The following is a 20,359-nucleotide window of genomic DNA, read 5'->3' as shown; positions in this document are numbered from 1 at the left end:
GTTTTAATGTATTATTGTATAGCAGCGAAAATTGAGTAGAACCTGCCTGAAGACAAGCCGATTAACTGTACATGTGTTCTCATATAGAATAGCAATCTGGAATTATTTTTCACTCCCCAAATTCTCCTATGGGAGTTATTTGTAGTTGATAAAATGCAGTTAATGGTTTCAAGGTGCCATTTGAGGACCCTAAACATGTGGTGCGGGTGGAGGGGTCATAGTGGAGCAGATTCTAGGAGGATGGTATATATTAGAGACTATCCCCCGTGGTTTAAAGCCCCCAAACATCATGCTTTTATTGAAGTTTCAGTTAAGGAAAACCTGTTTTTTGACAGGTTACAGCATGTTTGATGCTATCTTTGTGAAGGTTATTGGACGCTGTTATTGTTAAAAAAAACTGGTTGTTTTGATGAAATCACTCACTGAAATAAATTCTATGATGTTTTGGTAATGGTCTTATATCAATCGACTTTGGAATAGCACGCAAGTTAGGTGTGTGGAGATATTGTACAGTTCACTTTAACAAAGCCACCTTGTAGGCAAGGATGGGAATAGAGTAAATAGAACCCTTATTCTACATATTAAAAACAAGACCGTGGTAAACTCTATCCTAACAAACGACGCCTTCCCGTGGTTTTAATAGAAACTGCGAGAAGGCTGTGCGCCTTTATACAGTTGGTAAACAATGCATCTAACTCTGCTCAATCTAATATCATACCTAACACATTCCGTAACAGCTCATTCCCACAGGTTCCTCGTATTAGGTACCCATAAAACCCCAACTGAATCAACCTGCGTCTAATCTTACTGGCATCGAGTAATAAAAAAAAGAAAAGAAACTACGAGTAAAACTCTGCGTCAGTGATTCCTAAAGTCCCATCCGGCGCTGGAGGCGCTATAAGAGTCGCCTGTGGTAACCTTTGTTAACATATTTCTTTCAAGGAACGGTCAATAATATAAACCTACAGCGTACTGACTCCCTGTTTGGGAGAATATAGAGGACCGGTCTAAAGTTGGATCCGTTCTCATTTGAGCAAATGGAACCGCCGAGTGACCCCTCTCCATGAGGATCCTTCGTGACCTGGCGTCTCCGTCTATCAACAGAGTAACCAATGCCCTGAGACTATAAATCTCTTCATGCAATGTATGAATATCACCAGATGTATTTCTAAAAGCAAGTTAGTGTTCTGGTCGTTGAATAAAGATGACGTTAATAGGAATAGTTCTTTAATACCTGCTATAATCCACGATGCTCTGGATAGCGTTGCCTACATTGGCAGGTGGTATTGCTGCATTAGGCCCGGTAGAAACGTTTGGTGGTGGATCTCTATCTGTCGCTACCCCAGTGGGTACATTGCATCCAGTAGGGTTATTAATGTATGATTGATTCAAGACTAACACTGATAAGTTACACTCATCAAGAGAGGTATGATCGCTGAGAACATGATCGGTGTGATCTATGATTGGCCTAATCTCCGGTGTTTCCAGCTGGTCTACATGTAATTCATGCGAACCTCTCGAAATATTTGATCCCTTTGATTCTCCGTCTTGATGCGATTGATCTTTTTCAGATTTGTCCACTTGATCTGTGATTGATTTGTCGCACTCAGATTTTGCGGATCGGCTATGTTTCTCTGGTTGGGTTGTCTCGGTGTGGGCTGTTGTTGAGATATCGCTCTTGGGGTTTTCAGTTTTGGTCTTTAGCGTGGCGGGTTCAGTTGGCGCCTCGGTGTGGGCTGCCACAAGATCATCGCTTTCCGATTCCAATTCTACCGCTCTAGATATGAGGTCCGAGAGTGTTTTGAACCACGTAACGCGTACTGGGGGGATTTTGATTTTTTGGGGGATAACGAGAATATCTGCATCCTCCTTTTTAAGGTAGTCAGATACACTCTCGGATGTTTCCGTTATTTTGTTTGTATATTTTACCGTCATATCCCTAAGCCGATCTTTTAGTCCTAACGGGAGCTCGACATCTTCTTCGTAAAGAAACGCTGCAAATCGTAGAAGTACAAAATGTAGCGGTTTGTGGACCTTAATTTCGAACGGGCCCAGCTTCCCGTCAAAAATGGCTTTTGAAAATACTTTTGAGCTCTTGTCCTCGTACACGCATAGTACTTGGGACATATCATCGACCCATCCTTTGAAAATCTGTCCAAATAATTTGAACGTTGTCTTTATATCCTTACCCATCCCTGCCTTGGAAGAGACTGTCTTCAACAGATCTCCTTCAACAAAGAACGGTTTTCGCTTTAGCATATTGAGCTCATGCTGCCAACCATCTGAATCGTCGTCTTTTCCTATATCTGTAGTCGTTGCCCCCTTGGTTGAGCCTGTTCAAAGTTAGCTCAAAACCTTTCCGTTATGACATATCCATGAATATATAGCAGGAAAAACCTCTCTTACCTTGATTAGCATGATGTGAATCGTATCCGGTGGGAAATCTTTGATTAATAAGCCTTTTGAGCTCAAACATGAAAGACTTAGCAAGAGATATCTTTCTGTCAAGCCTATGTTGATCAAAGTTTTCATTCACGTCCCATATCCAGACGAAGTTATCGGCGGTAGTCATATGTGCACAGAATGTAATAAAGTCCCATGCATATCCGGTGCAGTAGCGATCTAGGTCGATAGCAATACGAGCATATCGAATCCAGCGGCCGATCGCCGGCATTACACCTCCGAAGTCAATTTGACGAATTGAAACTTCGAAGTCTGCGAATGTTTCCACGTCTTTCTCTGTGAATTTCTCGAAAACTCCCGCAGAATCTAGAGAGTCTTGCATGTAGAGCTTGAGTTGAAATATTGCATCAAATTGATCGAGCGACATGCACAGGATGGAAAATCTGAGGGAGTCGAAGTTATGAACCAGTGGTTTCTTCGCAATGGCCTTAGCCTCTAACAAGGCGGCTTGTATCGCATTTCTCAGTTCTCCAACCGCGTCGGAAACTTCTAGCTCCCACGGCCAGCGAAGACAAAATTGGTGAAACTCCTCTAACCAAGATCGAGGAAGGCCATATTCCCTGGAATCTACCAGGAAAGCCCAAATTGTGGAGGTTCCTTCGTTGTAGAGGGCTGATTCATATGCAGCCTTGTAGTCCTCTTCCCATGATTTCATTGTGTCCAACTCAGGGCCCTTTGGAAGGCGTTTCATGAATGCTGTGATAGTTTTTGACAAGTCGAGGTGCGTGTCTGCCTCAAAGTTCCGGCGTCCGGAGAGTTCCTTTAGCTTAATAGCCCCCCATTCACAACAGGCACTGCGTAGGTCCCAGGCAGCCAACATAGAATCTTCTTTCTGTTTCTTGGTCATCGCCCCTATTCGGTTAAGCGCCCTACGCCCTATCACCTTCCTAGTCTTCCCTTCGGTGCTTTGATTATCAGAGCTCATAATTTCAGAAAACCTCGTCATCCAGTCGACAGCTGGATAAGATACCCATTCGGTTTTGTTGAGAATTTCTAGTAACTTATCGGGATTTTGTTGTGCCCAATGCCTTTTCGTCTTTGCATGCTGATGAAATAATGACAGTGACATTGTGGGGTTGTATGATAAAAGTAGTTTGGAATTGTTAGAAATATTTAACTAGAAGGTTAAACAGTCTAAATTCTTAGCTATTAAACTTGGGGCTCTACTTGGTGAAATGGGTTTAATACCTTCGCAGAATTTGGATTCCTGGAACAATTGTGTTTGACAATTGGATCTGATTAGAATCAGAAAGGACTTTAGTCTAGCTGGAAAGAGAAACAGAGGTTGCGTCTCTTTTGATCAGTCCTAATACTCGTTGGGGAGTGTTTTTAAATCGTTGTGATTTTAATGAAATATCTTAAGCTGAGAGATCTGAGGGGCGAAGGGTGTGGATTGAAGTTATAGATGAATAACCAAGGGTGAAGGGGGTGAATAAATAGGGGGAGCTATAGTGGTCTCTATGTCATATGTACATGTATCTCGATCTGTTCTCAAGGCTATCTACTTAAGGGACCACATTCACCGAATCAAATAGAACACACACACATTTTATTACATATACTTAATTAAATTATTTAAAACTACATCATATATACATGTACAAGCATGTGAATACGCGTAAGTCTCTAAAACCATGGCGCTCGTTCGTTTGTGATTACTTCCTATTGGACTTAAGCGCATCGAATTCTGTCGGTTCATTAGCACATGGAGGCAAAGTGAATATATATATCATTGAATTCACAGTATATGTAAAGGTAATGTATATAGGATATCTAAATAAGTAATCTACAAAGACTTTTGCTATTACACCATGTGTCCATGAAATTGACATATACATACGCTCAAAGGAGTACTCAACCTTTATCACGAAAAGCAACTGCAAAAGACAATAGAGAAGCACATGTGTACAATGAAGCTTGCTAGTCTGAAGTCCTACTTCCCATTCCGGGTATTCAATTTCGAATGGCGAAAACTGATTCCACACATGAGTTGATACATTTTAGCCCCAAGCCCCCATCCTTCCTGAATCACGTGGAACCTCTGCCACCACTCTGGCTTCGTCTCTGAATCTCCACTCCGCTGTTTCGGCTGCCTTCATTCTTCTAGCCAGCTTTGCAATCTCCTCCGGCACCCTAAAAATTAGTCCCTCAGGGACAATCACAAGCTTTCCCTCCTTGTCAAGATTTACTGGCGCACAACTCGTTTCTGGCCGAGTCATAGCCAGACTCGTGTTTATCCAACACTCAGACAACCTCTGATTTTGCTGAATGTCACTGCAGCAAAGTCGATACTTGAGCCCGATCTGGTGATAGTCGATATCTCCGGTACCGTCTCCAGCACTCAAGACGCTGCCACGACGCAAGGCCACATCATAGCACCGAATGTATGCTTTACGAGCCTCCTCGAACCTTCCAAGGCGAATGTAAATTGATCCAGCCTGGAAGTAAGCAACTGCCAGGAATGGATCTATTCTAATAGCGCTTTCAAACCAAGAAACACTTTCCCGCAAACTCCCCTCACGGAGGTGAAGTTGGCCAATGTTGAATTGTAGCTTGGCCGTCGGTTTGGAAAGGAAACAAAGTTCGTGGTACATAGCGAGACAAAGATCGAAGTCTCTAGCGTCGAAACGTTCCTCGGCGTCATTTTGGATTTTGATTTGGCGAACATAGGGCATCGTGGGGTGCGCGGGAGGCCATCGTGAGGCAGGGGTAACATCCGTGGGACAGGCTAAACGAGCCCGATAGTGGTCTGACAGACCATATAGCGCCATTTTACTCTTTTTTACTTCGATATGTTAGTCTCTAGAGCTTTTCTGAATAAATAGATTAATTGCTGATGGTGTTTGGATCAGGGAATTCCAATCAAACTCACAGCGCTGTCGTATGTAGAACTAGGCGGGCAAAACTAAGGAATCATCGTCAATTAAAGCTTACGTTAGTTACAGATTGGTATAGATAGAATGTTTGTAGACACCGGCACTGTGGGAGAGGAAGGCTATTGCGAATTCTGATGGGGCAATCTTATTTCATTGCTTAAGATTTATGATTTTGATCTTGATTTCCTCTCATTGTATGTACGTCCAATTGTATGTATACTCTTATCTAAAAGACCAGCGGCACCTAGAGAATTTAACTAAGGGGGACAAGTTAATACAATTCATTTTATATCATTCAGCCATTTTGGGTCTCGTATATATTCAGTTGAGAGCCCGGCCATAGAATGACCAGATCCACGGTATCGATACAGGTATCTGCAGCATTACCATCCATGGTATCTATCAAGCGTTGACATCATCGCATTGTTCTAAAAACCATGGTCATTAGTTAAACAATCAAAGCTTGTTTTATTTAAACTTTGATCTCAAGATCTTGATCAACATACCCACTCTTGTCGCATCCTGCAAGGCAACCGTATCCACCGCATCCGCAGGCAAGTGGATATATCTCAGGCTGTTACCGCGAAGAAAGATGCTGTTTAATGCATACTAATGGTCTTCTTTTAGCCATATGACCGTAAAATAATCAGAGTGGATGCAACACTACCAAAACTGCTTCATTCCTGGCCGCATTGACGATTGTGATGCCTTTAAGAGTCACGTTGAAGTAGCTATCGATAGAAGCGAGAATTCCCCGGAATATCATGCCGTCCTTAAGTTCGACAGTCACCTAAAACGTGCCTCGTTAGAAAAACTATGCCAGGAGCAAAAGAAGATAACCCTACCTCGAAATTGATGAGTGTTTTAAACAGACTAGTTAAATTTCATGCGTCATACGATTAGCCAGTTCAATAATATTTCTTCTTCCGCTGGCACGGCCACGAGGCGGCCGTTGAAGCAAACAGCAAATTAGAGAGCCAAGGGTGCCGTACCTGAAGAATGGCATACTTGGAGATGTTTTCAGGGTGATAAAGGATTATTTCGTGGTGTTGGCTGTGGTGTACATGTGGACGCAAGTCTGACCAGGCCTTGATTCGTGCGGGATCGCCTACCCGCGCATAGAAACCTGGCCTTAGCGTAGCTAGAATGCTAGCACATAATCGAAAAGAATGACGGCACCGTACTAATAGGTCAGGTTTACTCGCGCGATTATTCTAGAAACCCACTCAGAGTGCTGGAGGCTCCTAACGCATATGCGCACAAGATTATTTCTTTGCCCAGCAAGCCCCAGCCTCACGACGAGCATTAATACATCGGAGATCCCATGATTCGACCAATTAAAGCCACTTCTTCTGGACCACGAGCTGCTCGAGTGAAGAGTGAAAATTTACCCAATCGATTAATCAGGCTACGTGAGAGAGAATCGAAACACGAGAAACTATATGTAAGTATGCTTTTGTGAGTATGTTTATTGGGCTTATTACGAGGTACATTGTATGTCAACGCAAAGCTTCCACATCAGCAAACGAGATAAGGTTTTCGGTTCTAGAGCTAAATGATCCAGATAGAAACAAAGACACATGTACTTAAGGACAGATGTAACTTGTTTAATTGCGATTTTTTCAGTATTTGAGACACGGATTCATAGCTATAGTAGACAAAGACCAATCTCTGATATTGACATGTCGTTAGAAACCGACAAACAGAAGAAAACCCTGCACTCCCAAACACGATCATGCGCAACGATGCCATTGGTAGCTAAACCTTCACAGTAAGAGTATGAACGGACACTCTAAATACACGTACGATGTTAGGGAATGATTTTGATGCCAATTGGATAGAATAGAACTTACCTCTCTTTTCTCTTCACTTTTTCTTTTTACGCATCTCACAATCCGGAAAACTCCATATTATTGCTTGCTCTGTTGAAATGTGATGTTGTTATCACCAGATTGTGTCATGTAATTCACAAGTGCGGGAGATGTCCTACACCGTCGTCTCTGGCCATGGCACATGTATCCTATAGACAGCTAGGCACGCACACACACACTAAACGCGTAGTTAACAATTATTACCTAGATATTCAACTATGGCTTAATGATTTAATGAAGCAGCCTACCTTTTCCTTTCCCTCTTTCGTTCTTTTTTTTTATTTATTTCTTTTATTTTATATATACCCAGAACTCTTACGAACCTAACGATGATATTATTCCCGCCGAGCTAAAGAAGCTTACCCTCTTAGAAACATCGCTCTTTCTGGTCTTGTGCAAACTTATAGGAATTCCAGCTTACAATATTTCTGTAGTGATAACTCGTATGATATCATAATCATGAGCGTATCATACACAGACAATTCCACACGGAGACGATCAGACGCCGGACGCTGAACACACAATATATCCAGTTAGTCCCCAGTCCTTAACACAGTAACTCAAGAGAAAAGTCTACACCTACCATCGGTCTGATCAACTTCCGGCTCAGCCTGGGGAGCCGGGCCCGGATTTTGTTCCGTAGCGGGTGTCTCAGCGCGAGCAGCAGCCGCGGCCCGACTTTGCTCTCTAGCCAATGCCACCGCGCGACGAGCATCACTCGAAGCTTGGAGATCACTTACGAGGACCGTATTGAAATCAAAAACGGTGCTGGGGGTTGGCACCCCAGCAGGCAAGGGCTCTATTCAAGCACCAAGGTCAGAGACAACAAAACCACCAACGAAAAAAAAAAAAAAAGGAGGAAGAAAAAGAGGATGTATATAACTTACGATGACGCAAGTTGGTCTCAAACGCAATATTGCCGTCTGTTTGAACAGAGACAAATGTTCTGGCGTTGGGCGAATCGATTCCAAGAAGGGAGGAGAGAACCGCCGATGAAACACTGGTTACGGTCATCACGACCATGGAGTTCATCACGAAGCCTGTGCGAGGCCTCTGGGGCGCAGAATTGGGGGTTTGGTCGGCCATTGGTGTGGAGGTATATGGGTGTAGAAATTTTGAGTTGAACGAAAGACGTAGAGGGTTTATGATTTATACAGTGATGAAGGGATGATAGGAGGTGGGGAAAGGATGATGAAGGGATGAGCGAAGAAGATATGGATGGCGAGGGACGGAAAATTTAAGTGGGCGGAATGTGCGACTGTCAAATTTTCCTTCCTAATCATTTGGTCACGCATTGTGTATCTGATTCTTTTATGGTAACGCGAGGATCAAAGGTGTTGACGAGGGTTCAGTGCGTCGATGTCGGCCCTCATGATTACCCCACCAAACTCATTACAGATGACATTCTGCGACCTGTGGTGATGAAGAGATACAAGAACCTTGGTAATCTATTGGCAATAACCAAATTTAGATATGGTTCTTAGACATCTTGTAAGTAGTTTTGATTAATATCCTCATAGCGTGGCTAATGAGGATGAAATTCTCATGACATTGACTGGTTTGCATATGAGATTACTAACACGATACTCAGTAACTACGCAGATAATCGAAGAGGAATTTTATTTCTCTTCTTTACGTGAGAGGGGGAAGTTTATCAGATATGTTTACGCTGGGGTGTAGTCTTGTCACCGTTGAGTTAATGAAATACTTAGTTTGGCCCTTGGTGTCAATGCGTTTACTTGTCAAGGCACACACTTGTCGAGGGATTCACTGACTAGAAACCGAAGTATGACACTTTAAACGAGAGTTATAGTCACTACGACTCGGGGAACCGGGGAATAGACAACCAAGGGAAATTAAACAACGTCAATCTTTTTGGTTGAGCGTTAATTAAGCATACATATACTTCTGTAGAGACAAATTCACGACTGCAGAAGCTCTATGTATATAGAAACGGCGATAGCATATAGTGGACGGAGCATACATATCGCTAGCTCGATCTTACGAGTACAGATACTAGCTACTCAAGAAGCAAAAACGATGGTTGTATTCTTTTTCAGTTGAGTACAGCGGTGATGGAGTAAAAGTATGCATGTATGCACATCTTCGTCCAGGTTTCATGGCATGGACAAAGGCAAAATTTTGTACAGAACTCTACTTTAATCTTCATGACGTGTGGTTGGCCGCGAGCTAAAGCTCTTAAGACAACGAGCTTTGCTAGCCTGACAATAACTACTTTTATACTCACAATAATATTTCTATATTCAAGGAGCTTCATGTTCCTCCTACTTCATGAACTACATATCAATCACATGGCATAGTCTGTTATGAACCTACGTCCAGAAAAGCGGAGAACCACAACCAAGGTAAGCCTAAAGAAATCGTTTTATTTTATTAAAACTATGGCTTTTACTATTTACTTTCCATTATGCGTATACTCCTCACTACTAAAGCCAATTCAACATAGACCTAAGTGTAAATGGTCCTATCTAAGACTTTTTTTTCAAAGATTCAAAGAAATAAATGCTGCAGTGCCCTAACTGCGCATACATACATACATACCCTACAACAATACCAGACCACCCATATCCAACCCTCTCAAGCTACCTTCTCCAGTACCTCTCGCTCCACTGCCTTCTCGGCTCCCTCACCACGGCATTTTCCATCATCGGCAAGTCCTTCACCTTTCTACCCCACCCATTCAGCCCAGCGTCCACTACCCGCTCCCTATCCACCTCACGAAATTGTGTCCGCCACGTGCCACGATTAAACGCCGCGATCTTCTGTTTGTAATACGACCGAACCAAGGAGACGGTGACGAATATCAGGCTTAGGGGGAGCCAGCCGCAGGTTACGATGTAGAGGATGGGGACGTAGATCTTTTCAGCCTTTTTTTGTTTGGCGGATTTGGGCTTAGAGGAGTTTTCGGCACCTTCGCGTTTGGTTAATACCTGCGGTACCGGAATGTTAGTATCTTGTAGGTGTGCCAGGTATGTCGAAAGAACCCTGTAAGGTTACTCTTGTCCATTCTCTACCACCACTGAGAAAGCTGATATATAGTCTAGCAATCTTGCCCAAGCCGGACGGGTGCCGCATATATCACCTAGATAGGCGGTAGAGAATGGCCAAGAGTACCCCTACAGGGTTCTTCCGCCACACCCAGATTCGCTCGCCTGTGCCAAAATATTATCGGTACCGTGGTTTGGCAACTTTTAAAAAAAGAGATCTGCACCATGCATCTCTCCCTCCATAGTTCACAAATGCCAAGCCACGTTACCTCAAGCTTCCTGGCACTGGCCGGCACTGTGAAGATACTACACACATACACTTGTGGAAGAGATATCGACGCAGTAATTGCCCTCATCACTGCGTAAGCCGTGCTGTCCAGGTAGACAACAGAACGGCTGTCCTTCGCCCTCGCCCTTGTCGCCGGTGCCGAAGGCCGGGGTCCATGATGTGTCCGCACATCCATCCTCGGTGCCTTCGACTATTGCGCCATGCAGGCAGTTAATTCCTAGGTCCATGTCAGCACTGGCAAAAGGAAATTCGTTTTTAAAAAAAATAGTTATTACCATCAGGGCAACAGATAAAACGCCCTGTGTTTTCAGAAGCTATGCAACTGCTCTTTGGAGGGCAGCAATAGCTCTGCGTGGATCCTTCATGTTTTTCCTCAGTGAATATAGTGCTGATTTCGTTGATACATGACACCAGCCTTCCTGGACAAGTCGTAGCCCGTAACGGCCAAGTCGCGATACTGTACTGCAGAGTCAATAACGCATCCTCGTAGGGTTCGCCGTCAGTCGGGCGACTGCTGGCAAACAAAACAACAAGCCAAACGGCCAAGATGAAGAGATGGAGGTTTTTGAACCACATTCTCGGGGAAAAGAATGTTTATCTCCATGGAGAAACGGGCTTGACTATATGGACGATGAGCAGTTCACAGAGCCCGGGCAAGTTTTCGCTATCGGGGGCTGAGTACATTATGCCTCGTTGGTTGACGCAGCCGGGATAAGGTAGGAGGTGTCACAATGTGGTCTGTGTTTTTGGGCGACCACTGACATTGGTAGGTTACACTCACGTGCAGACGGAGACAGCCGGATCATGGGTTGTCACTCGGACTGGATCAGCCTTGGTAGCCTGATGCCTACGAACAGATCCCGGTTCAGAGGCCTTGTTCCATCTGGTTGGCCGAGAGTTTATACGTTAAAAGAGGTACATCTTTGCCCACATGCCAATCCATTGTCGATCTGGTGGTGTATGGAAACTTCATTACTTTGGCGGTCCTGCCCACATGGATGTACTCACACAGCCAGCCCAAGATACCTCCTAGCTGTAAACCACGAATAACTACTACTACTACTACTAATAAAACATGGATATACCAATATATCCTCCGTCCCCAACACGACTCCAAAAATTAAAATCGTTACAATAAACCAAAAAAACCACCTATCCCATCTCCCCACCCACTACCTCCTCCACCCCAAAAACGCCTTCTCCGGCGCCTTCACTTTCACCCCCCCTTCCTCTTCCTTCACCTTCACTCCCCACCCATTCACCCCCCCGTCTCGCTGCGCGTCCGCGCCCCCCTTAAATTTCGTCCGCCACTCACCGTCTTTCCAGTTAGAGCTCCGGTGCACGCGCACGTCCATGCGGAACCCACATACGCAGTAATGTCCCCTACCGTAGCGCCGCCTACAGTTCTGGAGCCAGCGGCGCAGGCGCGTGCCCGGGAGAGTAGCCATGCCAGCGATATATAGGACAAAGCAGGGGGTGACGAAGATCCAAATTATAGCGTTGAGAGTCTTTGTGGAGACGGCGCGCTTGGAGAGGGACTAGCGCGGGGTAAGGTTAGTATGCATTGCTCTCGGCGAAAGGTGCGAGGGGGAGTGAGGTTTATATAGAGGATTGGAAGGGGGGCATACCTTTGTAGCTGACGGTGATGCTCCCAATGATAGTTCTGATGGGATTACTGGTGATGATTCGGGGCTAGAGCTAGATTTTGCGGTGTCTTCAGAATATCATCAGCAAGGGACTCACAAAACCCCCACACAGCAGTGGGATGTTAATTAAGCTGATCAAGAGTCATATATCAGTATACGCACCGACGTCACGTATCTCCCACCCAGCAGTGCTCGCGACGTCTTCTAGACCAACACCCGCAGCGGCAGTATCAGCTTGTAGATAGACCTCCCGTCCCGCACCCGTACCCGTCCTTGCAGGGTGGATATCCGGGGCACCGGTATGGGTAAGTGTATGCAACGCCTCGATCTCAACCCCAGGCCCCGACGGCAGTGGACGACCAGCAACAACAGAACACAGCAGCGCAATAAAGAGCACAAGCACGTTGATCATAGAGTATAATACTGCGGCGAGACTAAAGGGCGTCTGTAGCTATCCTAGATGTCTCCAGCACAGCAGCAGCATCGTAGCTAGCTGGGTAGTATAGTCAGGCCCGTCCTCCGAGGCTGTGTTTTATACACAGGATGGCAAAGAAGTGCAAATGTGTAAATGCAGTTTTTCAATGCGGCTGACAGTTTTTGGTTGGAGCTTGGGCTTAGTTGGCTGGTTAGGTTTTGAATTGGATTGGTTGCGAGTGGGTTAGGGTTGAGATGTCACGTAACGGTCACAGTATGGACGACGGTATGTCGATCGAAGAGGCGACAATGGATTGATGAATTTGATTGATTTATTGATAGACTAAAATGGCAAGACTGATGTTTGATGATCACGCAGCAAACTATACACATATAAACATCGTTCATAAGTCCACTAAACTAGACAATATCCTCATTCAACACGCATCACATGTTTTGTAGCGAAACAGAAATTGGGATAGATTTGATCCTATGTAGATCTAAATCAAATATGAGAACTCAGGCTCAATCCATGATACAAAGCTCGAATCGAAGTGTATTGATGGCGACATGATAGTAGGAAAGGTATTCAAGAAAGGAACATAAAAGCAATAGCATTTGTCCTCGTGACCTATCCTTGTCCCATACCTCCAATACTGTCTATAAAATGGTATACGTCAGGAAATCACTTCTTCAAATTATCTACCAGTAAATATACCTATTCACCTTGCTACTATAAGTTTTTCCTGTGCCGGTACAACTCTAGTGTTTGTGCACAGTCATTTGGTTGAGAAGATTTTGTGATCCTCCAGTTAGAAATACAACGACATATAAAACTCAGCGAGACTTGTAATTGGGTGAGAACTCTTTATACTTACAATTCCTGCTCCTCCAAGCAGTATCTTGCTAGACCGTAGACTCAACGTCGCCTGGTGCAATTGCATTAAGTCTCTCATCAATCCCATAATCTTAGATCCCAGACCACCAGAACGATCTAGTAGATCGGTCTAAAAAGCCTAATTATCAATAATCAGTTCATGCCTAAACGAACTGACCACTAGATACCTTACGTTCTCAGGGCGGAATATTCCCACTCCTGCAGTAGTTCCCGTATTAAGCGTATTAAACGTATAACAGAAGAGCACTTGATGGCGCCATCGCGATGGGTGTAGTTTATCTACTTCATTGTGCAAGTCGATGATAGCTTCATCTGCTGTCCGGCTACGCCAATTAGTTAATTAGAAAAACTAGCATGATCCCGATTGGACACTAAACTTACCTGAGTGACATATGTTCCCGGCCGGACCATGGTCCAATCAGGGATCTCGTGTTTGATAGATAGAGGGAGAACCTAATCATTCACGACGAATATGGAGCAAACGGGGAGTATTGAAGTAGTGAACCAATGTAATTACCAAGATGATGATAAGGAACAGGAGGAGTGGCTAGAATTTACATGTAGCTATTTACATTATGTATACGCTTACCTCAATTCTGACCACGTGTTTCCGCTCGCCATTGATATACGTCTCCACTACATGTAATATAATACTCACCAACCTTATTTTACTGTCAGGTGGCTTTTATTCTGGTTCTCTGCACGTTGAGAACGCTTAATCCTGCGCTCACTCACTACCACCGTTCCTGGCCTCGCTTTCTCATAATCTTCCAAAGTAAAACTCATTCTTCGCTTTTACACGTGGACTTTCAGTCCTCGTAGTAATACTTTGATCTAGTCCCTAACCCTCGCTTGCTTACACCCAGCTACATGTGTGCACCGCCATAACTTGAAAAGCCGGCTATCTCCAGCCAGGGATTATCGCTCGAGTGATTTTTGAATTGCACCTATCTGCATCAGAAGTTCGTTTTTCGAGTAATGGCGGTAGTAACGGGATGCATGTGGTGCGTGGTTAACGTTACACAAAGCGTTGTATGGCTGACGTTGAGCGAGGCTGCCATATATCTACGTCTAGATGTCTACCTACGAATGAACAAGCTATCGGCTCTAGAAAGATACTGTATCGGAATCGCAAGATATTCATCGGTCGCCTTCTCCCAACACCGTTCTTTGCAATACGTCAGATCCTTGCAGCGTATCAATTAGTACAGCAGCTATAGCTAGCTAGGGACTAATCCTCACTGCGGCTTAGTCCAGTGACGAAACGGGGCTCTCAAAGCCTTATGCTGCGGATATGAACTTCTAGGTGGCGGACTCCTCCTCCCCATCCTCCTAGCCTACACCATCATCAATCACATACCTTATCAGACCTACCTACATGTAGCTACAGTCGGCGCGAAGCTACTTTCTAAGCCTGCTGGTCCAGTCAGTCCCCCTCGAAGACATGGCTTGTAGACCACATAGGCATTGCAACGCATCCTAGACAGCGAGGTTACAATATACTACGGCCAGAGGGAGGGCAGTGGCGACAGAGGGTTTCCCGGGATAACTACGTGGACCATAACCGCCCTTGCGGCCAGGTAGTGGGCAGGGCTCTATGGTATATATCTCCCGCGAGGCACTGCTCGAGGCAAACAAGGTTGAAATTATCTCTTCCAGAGAACCCACCAAGCCATACCAATCCGTAAGCCTTGCAAGGTCGTTAACTCTCACCCAATCCCGCGAGGGGGTGGTGTAGTGTCGTACTGGATATTTAGAACCTTGTGGACTGGAGGCTTGGATTAGGGGTTGTTCGCCAACTACGAATGGCCTACTTGGAATCAAGAGAATGGACTAGAATCTTCTGTTTGGGAAAGATGTTGGGAGTTTAGGATGGACTTTTGAGCGATAGGGTTTTGTGTTGAATGTTTGGGTCCCGGCGGGTTAGTCTCGTGCCCAAACTTTTGTCAACTCGTTCCTCGTTCAGACTACAAATCGCGCCACAGGCTAGGAATAAGACTACCGGTGGGTTAGCTATTCCTTCTTCTTGGGTTGATTGCGCTTGGCAAGATAATTGAAGTATGGGAGATGGTATGACGCAATTGAGCAAAGAGGTCCCAAATCCCGGGTGTCTGTGCATATTGACGCAGGAATAGCGGGTGGCTCAAGATAGGGGGCTGTTTGGCTGTTCTGGAGGTATCGAAACTCCGTTTAGTAACTGCTCCTTTATGCGAGAGTAAACAGAGCATTTTCAAAACAAAGTTTGGGTTTTATTTGGCCTCGCTGCCAAACCCCTGATTTGTCTACCTTGATTTTTTGTGAGATTTGGGTTGGTTGCGATGATGATTGCAACAGCGAAACGGTGCTGAAAGGTATGTAGGTACTCCCTACCTTTTAAAAACTCCGTTGAGTTTATAAAATTTAGCCGTCAAAACACAAACTTTCTTTTTGTAGAAAACGAAATTTTCGAAGGGAACGAAACGCAGGTTATGAGGTTGCCAAGACACAATTCTGTCTCCTATAACTCTGTTTCGACGGGTAGCCAAACAGGCCCTAATTGAAGCACTGGCAAGATACATACTCCCACCCTACCACATGGATCCCACCCTACCACATGGATCCCAAACCAATTGCAAGCCGGACACAAAACCGTCAAAAACGAAAACACAAAAGTCTATTCACCATTTCTCTAGGTATCTATAACATTAAATCATTCAAACAAAGCTACTCGGTACCCCCCACATCCGCGGTTGGGTCTTTGAAGACGCCGCCGAGAAGGAATGCTGGTTCTTCGACGTTGTGGTGGTTGTAGCTGGTGCCAGAGTCAGCACGGGACCATAGGCTCAATGGAAGAAAAAGAAGAAGGAATACTCACGTCAATGTCGCGATACCGCCGGGCTCCAGAATCATCTGGAGCGGGAAGTCGAGCTCGAGGCCTAGCCACCTCTTTGTGAACGCGCGCAGCAAATGGCCATGCGATATCTACAGCACCACAAGCACCATCATCAGCACCCACCACACCACACCACACTACTTGTAGTAGCCAAGAAAGCATCAACCACCACCACCGCCAGCACCTACCAACAATACATCCACATTCTTCTCCCCGTTCATATACGGCGCCTGCAACTCCCTAATCTCCTTAATCACATTATCCAGCCTCACCCGCACCTCCTCCGCGCTCTCCCCCTTCAGCCCCTCCGGGCCCTCACCATCCTCACACCCATCCCTCCAAATGTCGAACGGGCGCTCCTTATCCAGCCCCCTCGCCTTGCGGTCCTCACGGATCTGGGCGGGAAACCACCCCTCGTAGCGCCCATACCCCCACTCGGCAATCTCCTCCGTCACAAGCACGTTCACATGCTCCAGCGGCGCACCCGCGCACCCAGCGAGGAGTAGCAAGAAGGTGTTCTGCGCGCGGACGCGGGGGGAGACGTAGATGCGTGTGAGGCGCGACGGGTCGATGAGGCGGCCGGGGCCGACGAGGGAGCGGCCGGCCTGGCGGACTTGGGTCTCGCCGTGGGGCGTGAGGGGGATCTCGCTGATGCCGGTGTGGCGGCCGTTGAGGGTCCATGCGGTTTCGCCGTGGCGGGCGAGGAAGACGCGGGGGGTGGACATTGTGGATTGGGTAGGGGAGGAGGGGGTGGTGTGTGATGAAGGTGGGGTGAAGGTGGGGGGAACTAGGAGAAATATTCAAGGTGGGGCGGGGCAGGGTTAGGGGTTGTGTGGGGTCTCAGAGGTAGGGATAAGCTTTGGGGCGCTGCGAGAGCAGGGATTTAGGGCGAGCTGGAGCGTTTGTGTAGGCAGGTTTGGAGATCAGAGAATGAGGGTTTGTTTATGTGAATAGATGGACGGACTGAATTGTTTCCTCTTGGATAGATAGATAGAGACTCCGCCAATTGATCATTTCCCCCCCTTCTTTTCTGCCTGTGTGTGAGATTCGCGTTGCCCCGCGCTCGCTTATCTGATTGCGTGTCTATTCTTGGCTACATCTTCAGCCGCATTCATTGCCAAAGCTCCCCAGAGCCCTGTCTGTGTCGGTGACAACCTTTGAAGACCGTAAACAACAACAATATTCACCTCATATCGCATCCCATCACCACTCACAACTCCTCCTCCTTCACAAACCACACCCTGTGACAGCTCTCCACAATGAACATCGACGATAACCTCCCCCCCCGCCCCCACCTCTTCCCCCGCCGCCCCGCCCCCCTCGCCTCCCGCTACCTCGACGAAATCTACCCCAACCTCTGGCTCGGCAGGTATCTCTCCCTCCCCTCCCTCCCCTCCCCTCCTCCCTCCATCCTGTCTAACCCCTCTGCAGTCTCCAAGCCGCCGAATCCGCCGAGATCCTGCAAACCTGCGGCATCACCGACATCATCAGCATCACCTCGCACCGCCCGCGCATCCCGCCCAACCTCGGCATCACAAAGACGCACTTCCGGCTGCGCGACAACACGGACGCGGACCTGCTGAGCATCCTGCCGGAGTGCATCCGGCGCATCGAGGAGGTCATGGCGGCGCCGGCTCCCGGGGGTCGCGGGCGCGAGAGGAGGGTGCTGGTCCATTGTAGGATGGGGATTAGTAGGAGTGGGGGGATGGTTGTTGCTTATGGTTCTTCACTCTTCTGCCTCTCTCCCTTCTTTCCTCTCCTCCTTTCCACTTCCTGCTTCTACCGCTGCTAGCCTAGATGGAAGAATAGGTGGCTGATAGATAGCAGCGATGAAGCACGCCAACATCCCCGCCCGCCTCGCACTCGAGTTCGTCCGCTCCCGCCGGCCCATCGTGAATCCGAACAAGGCATTCATGGCGCAGCTGACGGTGTGGGGCGAGTGCGGGTACGACACTGCGCTGCTGATGCCCGACATGTCTTTACCGGAGGCGGAGGAGCAGGAGGAGGAGGGCCCGAGCGAGGAGGAGATGCTGCAGATGGCGCTGGAGATGAGTCTTGCTGCGTCGGAGCCCGAGTCTGGGGGTGCCGAGGCGCTGGCGGAGACGTTGGCGGCCGTCGGCGGGGGGAGGCTGGTGGTTGTGAATCCGGATCAGGCGTCGGAGGCGGAGGTGGTGATGGCGGAGGCGGAGGAGGGGGCGGGTGCTGATGTGACTGCTGGTGCGGGCGCGGGCGCTAACGGGGCTGATGCGATAACCGTCATTCCCGCTCCGCATACAGCACCACAGACACAGCTAGATATAGATATAGACATAGAGATGACCGCGCCCCCCAACCCCACGCTCCCCTCTCTCGCAGCACACCCCCAGTCGCAAGAACCAACAACGCCCGAGCTCCTATCACAATACGACATACTCACCACATCCAAACCAACACCCACAACCACACCGGCGCAGGCGCTGGTGGGTCTGCACCCTGAGGCGCGCATACAGAGAGCTGTCGTGGTGGCGGCCGCCGAAGAGGAGTGGGTGGTGGTTACGATGGAGGAGGGGATGCGGAGGCGCTTTGAGGAGTGTGTTAGGGATGTTGGAGGGGTGGGGCGGTAGTGGTGGTGGTAGTGAGGTGAGGTGGGGTTGGGTTTGGTGGGTAGGTGTGGGGGGTGTGGGCGGGAGAGGTTTTGACCCTGTGGAGTTTGGGGGCGTGGCGGGAGGGGGGCGGGGGTAGATTATATTGTGTAGAGGGGTAGAGGGGTAGAGGGTAGACAGCTAGAGAGAGAGAGAGAGAAATGGACGTTTTTAGTAGATGAGCTGGGTTTTATACCGGGGGGGGGGGGAGTTGTGAATTGCGATGTGTGTTGTGTGAGTATGTAGGTTTTGGTTTGGGTTAAGGTGTTTGGGACTCTTTGTGGGAGTTTGATCATTGGCCCCACAACCCTCTATCTAGAACCGAAAAACCGTACGTACAACCACCCCTCTCACCTCCTCCCACCTCCTCCCACCTCCCCCACCACCCCCAACGCCGGCCATATATACCCAACAGAAGCTAACCCCCCCCCCCCCACAGCTAGACAGACTCGGACCCGGAGATAGAAGATCGGCGGCGGTACGGCGTACATGTGATGTAGGTTTATGCGGGAGTGAGTGAGTGGGTGGCTGTGGGGTATGTGCGGTATGTGCGGTATATGCTCGAGATTGAGTAGCTTTTTCTTTTTATTTACAGCGAGGGTATGGATGGTGAGGGTGTGGGGCGTGTGTATATATTTGTAGCTCGAGTAGCAGTAGCTTGAGTAGCAGTAGCTTGAGTAGCAGTAGCTCGAGCATCAGTAGCTTGAGTAGCAGTAGCTTGAGAACCAGTCGACTCCCCGGCACCCATCCTTATACTACGAGTTCTTTTGAGGTTGAATTCAAACACTTGCTTAGTAGTAGTACTAGACGTCTTCAGTCGGGCAGGTATGGTGCTCACGGGGTATGATATGATGCAACAACTGATAGTTAACATCAAAAATGATAACAGGGATATATACGGTTTTCTGTACCAAATGTATTTAAATAAAGACTTCTATTCTGCTGTCTTGACTTTAATTCTTAATTCCGTCGCAGTCGGGGGGCAGCACCACAAGTACACACCCGTGATCGAAGGGGGTTTATTTTGACTCGCCCACTGCTGATGTCCTGCGAGATTTGGGAGTCGAGTGATGCGAAAAAGTCAATTTGCAAAGCTACATTTAGATATCTACGAAACACTTCATTATATAACTTTCCAGTTCAGAACTGCTCGCCTAATGTTTGTTTATCCGTCCTCTTAGCCTACTCGTGAGATCAATATACCCTAGTCTCCGAACCGCTGTTGTCCGCCGGTGATGTCTAGCCGGAGAATAGTGGTCGTTGGTGCTTGGCGTAGGTTGTGCTTCTAGAGTGTTGGCCTGGATACCTACCAATGCATGGGACTGGTAGAGTAGTCTCGTTCCGAGACTTTTGTCAACTCGTTCCTTGTTCTGCAGACTACGGGTCAATTCACGGATTAAA

General features: G+C 47.2%; 7 protein-coding genes across 7 annotated transcripts; 1 reads left to right on the top strand and 6 right to left on the bottom strand.

Moving 5' to 3' along the window:
- Positions 1 to 839: 839 nt before the first annotated feature.
- Positions 840 to 3,532, bottom strand: LAJ45_08910 (uncharacterized protein; the record flags this gene model as incomplete). Its single annotated transcript, XM_046118458.1, has 4 exons — positions 840 to 908; positions 967 to 1,168; positions 1,235 to 2,333; positions 2,407 to 3,532. The coding sequence occupies 4 exons, from the start codon at positions 3,530 to 3,532 to the stop codon at positions 840 to 842; spliced, it is 2,496 nt and encodes an 831-aa protein (XP_045968414.1).
- A 931-nt stretch (positions 3,533 to 4,463) lies between these two features.
- Positions 4,464 to 5,138, bottom strand: LAJ45_08909 (uncharacterized protein; the record flags this gene model as incomplete). The annotated part of the gene is made up of 1 exon (XM_046118457.1): positions 4,464 to 5,138. One exon carries the CDS (start codon positions 5,136 to 5,138, stop codon positions 4,464 to 4,466), a length of 675 nt encoding a protein of 224 aa, XP_045968413.1.
- Positions 5,139 to 7,708: 2,570 nt separating this feature from the next.
- On the bottom strand, positions 7,709 to 8,296 carry LAJ45_08908 (uncharacterized protein; the record flags this gene model as incomplete). Its single annotated transcript, XM_046118456.1, has 3 exons — positions 7,709 to 7,722; positions 7,794 to 8,009; positions 8,098 to 8,296. The coding sequence occupies 3 exons, from the start codon at positions 8,294 to 8,296 to the stop codon at positions 7,709 to 7,711; spliced, it is 429 nt and encodes a 142-aa protein (XP_045968412.1).
- A 1,517-nt stretch (positions 8,297 to 9,813) lies between these two features.
- LAJ45_08907 (uncharacterized protein) lies at positions 9,814 to 11,083 on the bottom strand (the record flags this gene model as incomplete). Its single annotated transcript, XM_046118455.1, has 3 exons — positions 9,814 to 10,161; positions 10,537 to 10,724; positions 10,783 to 11,083. 3 exons carry the CDS (start codon positions 11,081 to 11,083, stop codon positions 9,814 to 9,816), a joined length of 837 nt encoding a protein of 278 aa, XP_045968411.1.
- A 596-nt stretch (positions 11,084 to 11,679) lies between these two features.
- LAJ45_08906 (uncharacterized protein) lies at positions 11,680 to 12,565 on the bottom strand (the record flags this gene model as incomplete). The annotated part of the gene is made up of 3 exons (XM_046118454.1): positions 11,680 to 12,045; positions 12,136 to 12,221; positions 12,316 to 12,565. The coding sequence occupies 3 exons, from the start codon at positions 12,563 to 12,565 to the stop codon at positions 11,680 to 11,682; spliced, it is 702 nt and encodes a 233-aa protein (XP_045968410.1).
- A 3,603-nt stretch (positions 12,566 to 16,168) lies between these two features.
- On the bottom strand, positions 16,169 to 17,062 carry LAJ45_08905 (uncharacterized protein; the record flags this gene model as incomplete). The annotated part of the gene is made up of 3 exons (XM_046118453.1): positions 16,169 to 16,256; positions 16,320 to 16,426; positions 16,526 to 17,062. The coding sequence occupies 3 exons, from the start codon at positions 17,060 to 17,062 to the stop codon at positions 16,169 to 16,171; spliced, it is 732 nt and encodes a 243-aa protein (XP_045968409.1).
- A 534-nt stretch (positions 17,063 to 17,596) lies between these two features.
- LAJ45_08904 (uncharacterized protein) lies at positions 17,597 to 18,940 on the top strand (the record flags this gene model as incomplete). Its single annotated transcript, XM_046118452.1, has 3 exons — positions 17,597 to 17,706; positions 17,769 to 18,028; positions 18,162 to 18,940. 3 exons carry the CDS (start codon positions 17,597 to 17,599, stop codon positions 18,938 to 18,940), a joined length of 1,149 nt encoding a protein of 382 aa, XP_045968408.1.
- Between the last annotated feature and the right edge of the window lie 1,419 nt (positions 18,941 to 20,359).

This window comes from Morchella importuna (assembly GCF_003444635.1).
Source record: "Morchella importuna strain M04M26 chromosome Unknown Morimp01GS032, whole genome shotgun sequence".
NCBI classification, from domain to species: domain Eukaryota; kingdom Fungi; phylum Ascomycota; class Pezizomycetes; order Pezizales; family Morchellaceae; genus Morchella; species Morchella importuna.
Note: the sequence above shows the minus strand (reverse complement) of the source record. Positions and strands in the feature narration are given on the sequence as shown.